Source organism: Macadamia integrifolia, chromosome 6 (assembly GCF_013358625.1).
Source record: "Macadamia integrifolia cultivar HAES 741 chromosome 6, SCU_Mint_v3, whole genome shotgun sequence".
NCBI lineage: Eukaryota > Viridiplantae > Streptophyta > Magnoliopsida > Proteales > Proteaceae > Macadamia > Macadamia integrifolia.
In genome coordinates this window covers 14,366,422-14,379,219 of record NC_056562.1, presented here as the reverse complement: position 1 = coordinate 14,379,219, position 12,798 = coordinate 14,366,422, and the positions used below count along the sequence as shown (strand labels likewise).

The 12,798-nt window shown below is 37.8% G+C and overlaps 1 protein-coding gene and 1 pseudogene across 1 annotated transcript; one reads left to right on the top strand and one right to left on the bottom strand.

Moving 5' to 3' along the window:
* Positions 1–483: 483 nt before the first annotated feature.
* Positions 484–2,426, top strand: LOC122082083. The gene is made up of 2 exons (XM_042649575.1): positions 484–1,012; positions 1,858–2,426. The coding sequence occupies exons 1-2, from the start codon at positions 484–486 to the stop codon at positions 2,424–2,426; spliced, it is 1,098 nt and encodes a 365-aa protein (XP_042505509.1).
* Positions 2,427–9,631: 7,205 nt separating this feature from the next.
* On the bottom strand, positions 9,632–10,981 carry LOC122082082 (annotated as a pseudogene).
* Between the last annotated feature and the right edge of the window lie 1,817 nt (positions 10,982–12,798).

Below are 12,798 nucleotides of genomic sequence, written 5' to 3'. Positions count from 1 at the left end.
AGTTGTGTGAGCCTTTGCTAAGCAATACTCATATAATATGGAAGTTGATGTTAAACGACGTGAATTGGAAACCCTAACGCAAAACCAAAGGAGGGATTCACAACATTTTTGATGAGGTTTCGCGATAAGGCCGCCAAGATGGCAGATCGCCCTACTGAGGCAGAGCAAGTAGATATGTTGATTGAACATCTCTCTAAACCCTACTATGAGGTCCTTTACTACCAACATCTATAGACCTTTGATGCCATGATAGCCACATGCACTTATGTTGAGAATAAGTTGCTAAGGGATGCCCAATATCAAGTAACGATCAGGGAAGAGAGCCCAGTTTGGGCGAGGCAAGAATTCAAAGATGGGCATAGTAAATGCAATCCAGCAAGCAGCACTAACTATGACAATAACATAGTCATAGCCTTTTGTCATATAGGCAGACTCCACAACCAAGGGGCCACATGGCCTAGGAGGTAGTTCACGGATTTGGGAATGCCATTAGCCACTGTATATGAGAAGTTGAAGAAACAGGGTCTCTTGCACACAATCGTTCCTAAACCCATTAGCAATCTTCCACCTATTCGGTGTAGGGAATATGATTATTGTGCTTACCATAACCAGAAATATCATCCTACAGAGCGTTGTTTCTATTTGAGGCATGTTGTTCAGATTTTAGTAAACAATGGTACAATAGAGATGAAAGCCAAGCAGACTCCCAATGTCACCACCAACCTGCTCCCAGAATATAGGACAATCAATATGTTGGGAGAGGAAGAAGAATGTCAAGAGGATCCCACCAGGCTCATCCGTCCAAAGAAAAGGAAGACTCTCTTGAACTCTCGAATTTACAGGGGAATCAAGGGAAGCAGAGCACGAAGAATGATGAGAGAAGTTGAAAGAGCCATTGATGAAGATGGGTTGGGAGTCATAGGTCAACCAGCACCTAGCCCTCCACCACTAAAAGCTCATATAATCCAAATCCCCCCATCAGCTATTCATCGTTCCCCTTCACCACCACCAAGTTCTCCATCATATCACCCCGGATCATATCCCCCATCACCCTTACACTATCCATTGTCTCCATTAGAATACCTAACCTCATACATCACATCCCCATCATACCATCCAACCTCGTATCCATCAACCCCATCAAAGGACCTTGACTCCCGATCCGTATATGGCCCAGGAATAGTACATGATCCCTACACTCTTGAGTCAGGGTGGATGGATAGATATGATGGATGGACGGATATGACATGTTGCCAAAGTCACCAGATTATACCTCATCAATTGGGTCGGTGAATGCTTTGAATGATGAAGAACCGGAAGTGGATCCTACCTGATTGATACACCATATTGAGCCAGGAAAAGGCTCGGTACTAGTAATTGAAGAATTGATTGATGAGATACTTCATACAATTATGGCATTAGCAGTTGGGGAGTAAATCAAGGACGATGCATGTTTGATCCACATAATGAGTGACATAGAGGGAGAGTCTGATTATGAAGAATTCGATGGTTCTAATGACACCGTCAATCACTAAGCGTGTGCCGTAAAAGAGGATGTCCCTATGGTAGGGATCATTACAGTCATAGATAGTGATGCCAAGCATGAGGAATAAAATCCCGTGAGTATAATGGAGACACAGAGTGGAAAGGAATTCAAGAACAAATCATTGGTGGTTGAACTATAGAATCCTGTTCTTATGCAACTCAAGAAGGTTCAAGCCAATATTTCCATTTGGAGTTTGTTGATGGCTTCCCCTTCACACAGAGAAGTCATACTCATGTCTCTTGCTAGTATACAAGTTCTTATTGAGACTGAACCAAAGTAGCTCTCACAGATAATAGGGGCAACATATGCAGTGCAGTCCTTGATGTTCTTCAATGCCGAATTACCTATCCAAGGGGTTAATCACAACCGGGCCTTGCATATAACTGTGGAGTGCCATGACAAGGTTATGCCTCATGTTTTGATTGATAGTAGGTCTTCCTTGAATGTTATGCCATTAAGATCAGCTTCGAGCATTGGTCTAGATTTGGGGCAGATGAGACCATCAAATCAAACATTGCGGGCATATGATAACACTAAGAGGGAAATCTTGGGAGTCCTCACAGTAACTGTGATAGTTGGTCCAGCCAGGTTTGATATTGACTTCCAAGTGATAGATATCCCGACTTCCTTCAACATGCTCTTGGGAAGGTCGTGGTTGCATCAGGCCAATGCAGTATCTTCCAGCTTGCATAAGAAGTTAAAGTTCATGCACGAAGAAAAGGTGATAATCGTGTCAGGAGATCTAGAGTTGGTCAACACTTTAGCCAATATTGAGAAAGTAGGGGAACATGAAGGAGAAATTCGCCTTAATGCGGGGGAGCTGAAGAAAATATTCCAGCAAATTATGAGTGCATCTGGAGTCCATCAGTGGGTCGTATGATGAAGAAAATGCGATACTTATGGGGCATGGGGTTAGGTAAGTATCATCAGGGCGTGTCCAAGTTCCTCATTACCGTTGAAGCCAAAGGAAGAGAAGGACTAGGGTACCAAGGATTTGAGCAAGAAGCACATGATAGAAAGCCAGTGGCAGCATATTACCCTACCTTAAATGGGTATTTCGTAAAGGAGGGAGAAGACTTCCGATTTTACGGGAATGTAGAACCCTAGTTCAATGATGAGGTGGCCTATATTCAACCCGAGTTTGAGATATTCTTCTAGGACAAGTTTGATTGGGTACACCATGAGTTAGAGCAGCTTCAACTTGCAGGAAAAGATGATGAGGTCTTTGACATCTCAGGGATCCTGATGATTGATGGAAAATATTCCCCTCTTAATCCCACTATGATGATCCAGTCTAGGAAGACAGTCAACCCCTGGATCCTTCTTAAAAGGGAATGGGAGAATAAAGTAATGTTGGCATGGTGTTTGCATTTGCCGACACACATGAAAAGACACATTTGCTCATTCTTCCGAGAGATGCATACAAAGGAGTTACACAAACTAAAGCCTAGACCATTCTGCAGAGAAAGCATCTATGCTTAGGAAGGGAGGGTTAGAAGGATGAGGGTATGTGTGTATTGTGTCAGGACCAACTGCAAATGGAATAGTTAGAGACAATGAGCTGAAATGTGACTAAGGGGCAGGAATGATCTCAGGAAGCCGCCTAGAGAAGTTGGAATTCATCAACAACGGCCTGAGTAGCCTTAGTCCAGGTTCATCTCTTGCAAAGCTTGGCATAGGATACTCGAACATTCGTCAGATCATCTTGGTGGACGAGAAATTCCAAAAGCTTGAAATAGCAGTCATTATCACAGAAGAAGAAGAGGGTCCGCTACCACATCTGCTGATTCATAGAGCCAATGGGCCACTATTGAATTAGACCAAACTTGTTTGTATGAAAATACGTGTAACTTTTTCGTTTGGGCTCAGAATGACATGATTCAAAATGTGTTTTCAAAACTCAATACTCTACAATTTTGCAATATAAAAGTCATTCTTGAATTATCTATGTTAATTGACTAAAATTCTTTTGAAGATATGATTTACTGTTAGGTTAACAAAGGGTATGGCTTTACCTAGCCAATAGGGTTCCACCTTCATTAGGTCTTCAGAGAATACATATTAGGTGTCACCTAGGGTCTTTATAGGTTAATAATGACTCATTCATTCATGCTAATGCTGTTGTGTAGTTGTTTGAGATTTTAAAATGTAACTGCAAGCATACGGATCAGTGTAGCTACGGGTCGAACACAGGGAGAACAACCACTTTATTTTTTTGCTTCTTTTAATCATGCGAAAGTGAACTGATTAATGGTTGTGATCTAATTCTAATTACCATCCTAAACATATGTATCTAAAATAACATCCTAACTATTCGTCATCTAAGAATTTAAATACGCAAGCCACGTAATTAAAATTTAATAAATAAATAGCTGAAAATAAACAGCCCACGCAATTAAAAAGCAATGAAGAAGAAAAAAAATGCTGAAATAAAAATAAAGTAAAAGAAAAAGGGATAAAGCTAGAGAGAGACTCACAAGTAGGTTTCTCTACTTAGCTCGAGGGATGCATCATAATATGAGCTTCTCTACTTGACCAGAGAGTCACTCTTACAAGGGTTACTCTACTTGGCTTTAGGGAAAGGGAGACAATTAAAATAAAAACAATAAAATGATGGTTCTATGGCTAGGAAGGGCAAAGCCAACACATACACTAGCCATGAACCTTGGGGGAAAGGGATAGCAATAATGTAACGATTGAAATTAAAATCCTAAATTAAGAAAGAAAGGGTAGTCAGAAGAGGGGATGAGAGGGACGAGAGAAGACTACTGAAGGAGCCTACTTGCTTGAACTTCAATCCTTGAACTGAAAACTTGATCGATTTAAGATACTACAAGTACTAAAAACCAGATATGGAATAAACCAAATCTATAATTTCAAGTACTAGAGAAAACAAATCTGAAAAAAAAAAAAAATGAAACTTGAAAGACATGCCTCATAGCTTGTTCTTGTTACCTAGAACTAAGCCTAGAACTAGAACTTAAAAATTACAACTTCAATTTTTTATACAATAAAAATAAAAGACTGAATAAAAAAAATGCTTGCATTAATTGAATAAAAAGAACTTACAAAAGTGTTTAAAGCATAAACCTAGAACTAGAGCTAGAGAAAGAGATCGAGAACCTAAGAAAAAACCTTAGAAGAAGAATGAAGTCCTCCTCCCCTTGTGTTAATTCTATTATATAGAGAATGGGGGAGGGAAGCTAACAATTTTAGCTTCTAAAAAAAAAAAATTTTTTTTATCTTGTTGATGAAGTGGAGGAGAGAGAAGAGAGAAAACGTGTGGAGAGATCTCTTCTTGCTCAAGAAACCCCCTTTGGCCCATTTTTCTTGCTTGGATTTGGACAATATTCTATTTTAATGGGAAATTCCATCTATGCCCTTGTCTTTTTTTTTTTCTTCTTTCCTATTTTTTCTCTTTATTTTCTCTCTTTTTTCTTCAAACTTCCATACAACCATCTTGGCTGACCTCCTTTAAGTGATGAGTAGGAGAGAGAAAATCTAAAAAAAAAAACCTTAAAAAAATTGCAGATAAGAGGTTCGAACTTGAGACCTCCTAATAAGCAAGGGATTTTGCACACCACAACTCACCAATTACGCTAGGTAGTTGTTGTTACTAAAAATGAATCTTCAATCACTTAAGGATGTGGTCCATTGATCCTTGTTGGCATTTAGAATATTCCTTATACCCTTGGGACAACTGTAGATGGGCTGGTTTTGCATCTCGGTTCAGTTCTGATCCATTATTCTTTTTCTGGCCCGAAAAGAATAATCACTTGTACGGTTGACCAAATGAATGTGTACTTAAAATTGAGCACGTCCATTTTGCTCAGAATTTCATTATCTTCGCAACCATGAAAAGAAATAGGATATCTTTATGTGTAAAATTGGAGATATAGCGCCCGATAATCCTTAAGGCATTGAAAATATAAAACCTACAAAAAGATAGTAAAACCCAAGGTAGCTCCATTCTAAATATGTAAAATGCATGTTTTACTACACTAGATTTCACACATAAATGTGCTCATCAGTAGTGTAAGTGACGTGTGTGCAAATTACATATAACAAAATTTAAAGTCTTTCAATCTTGACTTCTTGCTTTAAGTTTTTATTGTAGTCTTGTAAGTGACCATCAATCACAAGTCTTCAACTCTCCAATGCTTAGAGTCTTCAATTCTCTAATACTTAAGGGTCTACTTGATGCCTTGAATTAGATTAGTGATATCTCTACTTAATGTCTTGAATTAGATTAGTGAAATCTATCTTTGACATAAGTTCCTTCATGCATAACGCTTAGCATATGATTGTCAAATTCATCATTTGTTTGTTATCGTCAAAGCCAATCTTGGAGTCAAGCTCTGGAGGTGAGTGGGCATCCACAATATTTATATGGTTCTAGTGCTGTTTTTTTTTCCATTGTTGGTTTGTGTTTCTGTTAGATTTGCAATTTCTTCATTTTAACCTTGATCTTGATTCTCCAATTTGATTTCTCAGTATCTTCAAGATTTTGTTGACATATCTTAATTATTTTTATGATCCTTATCCCAAATTTTAATTCTAAACATTTTTTTTTTAAATCCTATTATTCATTATTTTCACCCTTTAAGGCCAGTCCAAGATTAGGGGCATTTTGGCATTTCTCATTGTAATTTTAGGGTTTCGTTCATTTCCCTCATCATGTGTCATTCCTATATATCATTTATATTGATTTTCATGCTCACATGAACCCCATCCCCATGACCTATGAGTTCTAATTCCTATAATGATTTCAGATGATGTACGGGTACAATGGCCATTTTGCTTATGTATTCCATGTGTATAGTACAACATTTATTATATGTATAACATGTATGATATGATTGTACAATATCATTTTCATGATCCCAATCCCATGTCCACATGATGCCATGTCTTGCTTGGTGATAGCATGCTAGGTGTAGTTTTATCATTTTAATGAGATGAATGTTATTGTTAGCTTTTTTCTTGATATCTCCACCATTTAGCGTGTATGCTTTATATTCTGTATACTAGACATATAGAGCAGCTGGATATGGGTATAGTTTCCTTTTTCTTTCATGTATTTTAGGCATGTGTCCCATAAATGCAATATGTCTGTTAGAAAGTGAAAATTTTCTATTTAACCCATTCATAAATTACAATGCCTAAGGTTGAAGTTTGGTTTTTACTAGGTGGATCAAGATGCCTAATCCCTTCCTCAGATCACAATCTGACACGAACCCTAACTCATTGTTAGTCATTTTCTTTTATATTTAGTTATGGGACTTAGATCCTAATCTAGGTGGTGATTCCTAGTCAATAGGGACTGTCAGACCTATACCGCTCTTTTCCAAAGGTGAGGTCCACGAAACACCGCTATCCTCACAAGCCCGTTGGTCACGGCTTAGAGGTAGCTCTAGACCCATGGCTGAGAACCACCCTCCCCCTTCAATCCCTTTATCGATCTCTCTTTCTCCCAAGCCCTTCATGGAGTTGCCTCTATCACTCTATGTCTACAAAATAGTACATAAAGTGTAAAACAAAGGAAGAAGAAAGAAAGAAAGAACAAAATTAAGAGAAAATAAAAACTCTAAATAAACACCACATTTTTTTTATAACATATACTTATCATATTTGATGTGTTTATCGATGAATAAGGCTTTGATACCTATTGAATGTGGCAATAAAAGTGCAATCGATAAAATATCATTTTACCAAATTTTCAGTCTTTAGATCTTGAACACATAGTCAATAGAGCACTAGAACTGGGATTAAAGGTTACTTATAAAGCACAAGTGACATGTCCCTCCTAAGGATTGCAACATGAGTACTCAAACTTCTTCTATAGATTCCCTTCAAATCCAAAAATCACATTTTTTCTTAAGGAAAAAGAAGACAAATTTCTCACTCAAGCTTTGATCCAAAGATCTTATTTTGTGCAACTGTATTTGGATTAAGGCTTCTCTTTTATAGAAAACCCAAGTTTGAAGATTTCAAATAGATTAACAAGATCAAGCCACATGGTACGATTCTAAAGGGTAGCTATTAAGTTTTTCTTAACTATACAAAAGAACCTACACAGCAAATGGCGTAACATGAAAATCCCCATAGGTAGAAAACATCATTACATTTTATCCCTACACTACCAACATCCACAGTGAACCCTCATAAATGTGGACTAAGATTAACCTCCCTAAAACAAATATATTATCAATTAAATCGGGAGTGTCAGGACCAATGGTTGACCAAAATATTAGAGTTCAAATATAATATTAAGTCTAATATTACTAAGGCCCAACCGATCATAGTCTGACAATTTGCACACTTTGATGTTCACCCTTTTGGAGTGCATAAACCCTATTAAGTGTCATCCCTATTTAAATATACACTCTAACAAGATTCTAAAACTTGAGATCGATCAAGGCTGATACTTATCATATAGATTTACCCTGGCTTTTTAATCAAAATCTATTTTTATTATGTTTTAACCCTTAGACTATACCCGTGTATGGATCAATCAGGATTGGGGATCGATCAAAGCCGATAGCAATCTAATCCGACTGTATTGATCGATCCAATTTGAGTTTTAGAACCATGCCCTTTACACAACGAGCATTCGGTATATAGTCAGTCCTATTAGTGGACATCAATCATTGGGTCAACATAATTGTATAAAATATATATGCCATAGTAAGTGCCTTTCAGGTACCGGAAAAGTAACTACCTGAAAATTTTCTTACGAATAAGTACATGCATTTATATTTTTGCACCAATTTTCATTGAGAAAATACATACAATGCAGCAATCCTAGAACAAAGTGTGTCTATAGTTGTGGACAAAAACGATAAAGTAGATAATTTGCATATTTTCAAAATAATTACAAAAACACATAACAATAATCGTAATAATTAATTAAATTAAATTAAATTAAATTGGGTTTGATGGATACACCATCAAATGTAAATAATCCGACATAAAATGTTTATATTTATATATGCAAACCAATCTCCACTGGGGAAATATACATTACGGCAACCCTAGAACATAATGTCAAAGTCTATTCATAATTCATAAAAAGTAATAATACTATTGGGCAGTTGCACAAAATATAACCGTTATCATAAGCACATAGTTAAATTGAAATTAATTAATTTAATTTCATTAAATTGGATCTGATGGACACACATCAATGTCAGTATATCTAACAATTACCTCTCTGACAATAAGCCCAATCTCATTTATAGTTTACAAGGTTCCATGAATTTTAATATAATCTCACTCAAATATTATTTTTATTTAGATTTGAATTCATAATTGGGATATACTATATGTTTAAGGTATAACGAGAATAAATTGTATCTGTATTAATTTTGTATGTATTATTACACATGGATTGTAGTATTGTATTATATTTTCAGATGAATGTATACCATATAATTTTACAATTGGAATCTCATTTTCTTTCCTACAGGCTATGTTTGGAAGACAAGAAAAGAAACGAAAATATAAAATACAATAAGACAAAAAACATAATTACACAATGATTTTTTAATGTGTTTATCTCTCTCTTAGATTCAATTTTTTTTTTTCTTTTCTTGGCTTACAAACATATACTCGAAAAAAAAAAAAAAAAAAACATAATCAATAGGTTTAAAGTATATTTTACAAACATATCCTAAAAAATTACAAACTTTCTAAAAAATTGCCTGATCTACTGATAAAAAAAAAAAAAAACATAATAAATAGGTTTAAAGTATATTTTACAACACATATTTCAATATTAAACAAATTTATCAAATCCCTATAAGAGTAAAGAAACCAAATTGAACAACCTAGGGCCCGTTTGATAACGTTTCTACTGTTTCTGTTTCAAGAAACGACAGAAACAGAAATTTCCGTTTCTGGGAACAGAAGCAGAATTTTGAGTGTTTGATAAACCTTGTTTCTTGAAACGTTTATCTGTCTCTTCTTTTGCAAATAGGAAACCGACCCCTCTAGACTCCATTTCCAATTGACCCCCTGGTTTGTAAAATCCAGTTTTGATAATGAGTGTGCTAGTGTCCCTGTTGCAGTGGATTGAACAAAAAACTAAAGCATCTTCTTCGGTTGGATCATTGAGTTCCAAGTGATCAAGCTCTTCCTCTCAATCTTGTTAAAAATGTGGAGTGCACCTTCCATGCATCCACATTTGGCATACATGTCAATCAGCGCATTGCAAAGTGAGACCATCCATCCGAAATCATTCTCGTCGATGTAACGGTGAATGCCAATCCCTACTTCCAAGTCTCCCAAGTGAGTGCAGGATGAGATGATGCTCACCATGGTGACCTCGTTTGGTCTCACCCCAGATTCCCTCATTTGTCCAAACAATTCTAGGGCCTCCATAGACCGCTTCGATTGGGTATAACCAGAGATCATCGCAATCCAGGAAACCACATCTCACTTTGGCATTTGATCGAAAAGGAGCCATGTAGCATCCAAATCACGGGCTTTCACATGCGCCACCACCAAGCCCGACCAAGACACAACATCTGGATCCAATGTCCCATCAAAAGCTCGACGAGCTGCATCAGGAGCCCCCTTGCGGCATAAAGATGAATCAATGCATTTTGGACGAACAAATAAGAAGAGAATCCAAACTTCAATACTAGCCCATGGAGCTCATCCGATGCCTTAATCAAAGACAAACTCATCCTTGATCTTGCCTTGAGTAGAAAAGTGAAGGTAAAACCATCTGGGTCGACGGAATAACGTCTCATCTGGACGAAAAAGGATATAGAATGAGAATGAGAAGGAGAAGGAGAAGAACTCTTACTATAACCTCGAATGAGAGTGTTGAAAAAGAAGGTGTTTGGTTGGTTCATACAAGAGAAGAGGCGGTGAGTGTAGTGTAAGTCGCCCGAAGGCGAGACGGCAGCGAACCTCAACATCTTAGCAAGGATAATAGAGTGGAGGTGGAGGCCTGTCCGGATTGTGCTGGCATGGATTCGCTTGAGGTCTCGCATGGTTGTACAGCTCTCAGCCATAGAAACCAGAGCGACTGCTAGGCCTAGGGTGGAGCTTGTTCTCTCCATTGCTGGGCAGACGCCTGCATTGGTTTTAGTCGCCTTAAGCCATGAAACTCTGTCTCTGAGCTCCAACACGGTTTCAGTCCCACCAATTTGAAAAAGGGTAGAAATCCCCAGGGTTACCCCCAACAATCCAACCAGTTGAAGCATCCTCTTCAAAGAAATCCCCATCATCAAGCTTACTGGAAGGAGTAGGAGAGGTACCCAGAAGCAACTCAGAAGGGTTGTAGCTTCCAAGGGGCATGTCATCACCCATCGCAGGCCTACGAAGAGGCGACATGGAAACTTGAACTGGAACTACACAAGACTGATTGTGAAGAACCAAAGAAGATGAGAGGTTATTAGAGGTGTGGCGAGGTGGGGGTATCATGACAGGGGAAAGAGAGTTGCCGGTCGGTGAGATGTCGGAGACGGTGGTGATGGTAGTGATGCCAAACTCCGTCTTCAATATCGATTTTTTGTGCCCCATTTTTGTTTCAAGAAACGAGCGAAACAAGTAAAGCTTGTTTCGTCATTCATGTTTCTTGAAGCATAAATTGTTATAAATTTCAATATATGTTTCAAGAAACAAGTGGAACAGAACACTTTTACCAAACGGTATTTATGCCATTTCTTTGTTTCTGAGAACAAGAAAATACAGAAACACGTTTCTGGTAACGTTATCAAACGGGCCCCTATTATACCCTTAAAACTTTCTCTCTCTCCTCCTTTCTGCTCTTTTTTCTCCTCTCTCCTCTCTCCTCTCTCCTCTCTCCTCTCTCCTCTCCTGCAACCCGCACCACCACCTCCACTACCATTGCCACCGCCACCACCACCACCCCGTCTGGCCGTTTCCCTCCCTTCCCACTCTCCCCCCACCCCTCTCTTCCCTGTAAACATGCCCTACCATGCTCCCCTGCCTTAATTAATCATTCAAGAAACTACAACCTTTCTCTCCTCACGAATTTTGTTCCTCTCATTCTCTGCGCTTTGGTTCCCTTTCCTAGATTTGAGGAGGGAGAGGGAGGGGGAGGGGTGAGTTGTGGTGTTGAGTCTCAGAACTTCATCAAGATCATCAGTTTAGAAATATCCAATTAAGATTGAATTCTAAAGATACAAATTCCTGTTGATAATTCTGATGAAGACCCATTTGGATTTAGTCAAACAATAGAAACTAGCATCGCAATTGAGAAGCTTGGATCCCAGGAAAATGATGTTTCCAAGCCCATGAGTAGAAATACGAGCATGACTCTTTCTCAGATAACCAATATGTTGACAGTAGCGTAAGTAAGAAACAAATCTCTTTGCAATTGACTTTTCTTGATTGACTGATTCTTCTTTCCAATAAACTAAGAGAGTGAGCAGGAAATATTGAGGTTGTTTTCTCGATTGATGAACAAAGCCGAGAAGGAAAGGAATCATATTTTTCTTTCTGTCAGGACTTCATTCAAGCAGGGAAAATTTCGGAGGGGAAAAAAAAGAAAAAGAAAAAATGATTTCTAGTTGAAAAAACTCTCCGCAACGGTAATTCCTTTTACCCTTTAGAATATGTGGAATTGCCATAGTGATTCCCTAATCCCCAATCCCCAATCCCCAATCCCCATTCCCTAAGGAAGGAGGGAGGGAGGGAGGGAGGCGATGGTGATGGGGCTGGGCGGATCTTGTAGGAGAAGAGGGAAGACAGACTTGTTGATTGGAGGAAGAAAGATGAAAAACAAGAAAGGAAGTGGGAGTATTTTAGGTTTTTAATTTAGGCTAGGTTTGGTAGTCATCTAGAAAATGTTTATGGTGTTTTCCCATTTTATGGGAACAAAAAATGGAGTAAAGCGTTTGGTGTCAACTTAGTGTTTTTCAGTTTTTTTGGAACAAAAATGATAAAAACATATGCTAGAAAAGTAAAATGATGGAACGACAAAGCCTTGTTCCGTCATTTCCATTTCTTCCGAAATACAAAAAAAAGTGAAAATTAGAGTAATCGTTCTTGAAACAGGTTCACCAAACACTATTTTTTTGTTTTAGAACGACATTTTGACACAGAAACTAAAAATGCTGTTTTTTACACGAATCTTGTTTCTAAAACTAAATGACTACGAAACGCAGCCTTACTTTTTTTTCATTTTTTTAGGAATTTGGTAAATTTTTTCAATAGTGTTACTTGTGACTGTAGAATTTAATTTAAACCTTTCCATTTTATAATTTTTTTTTGTC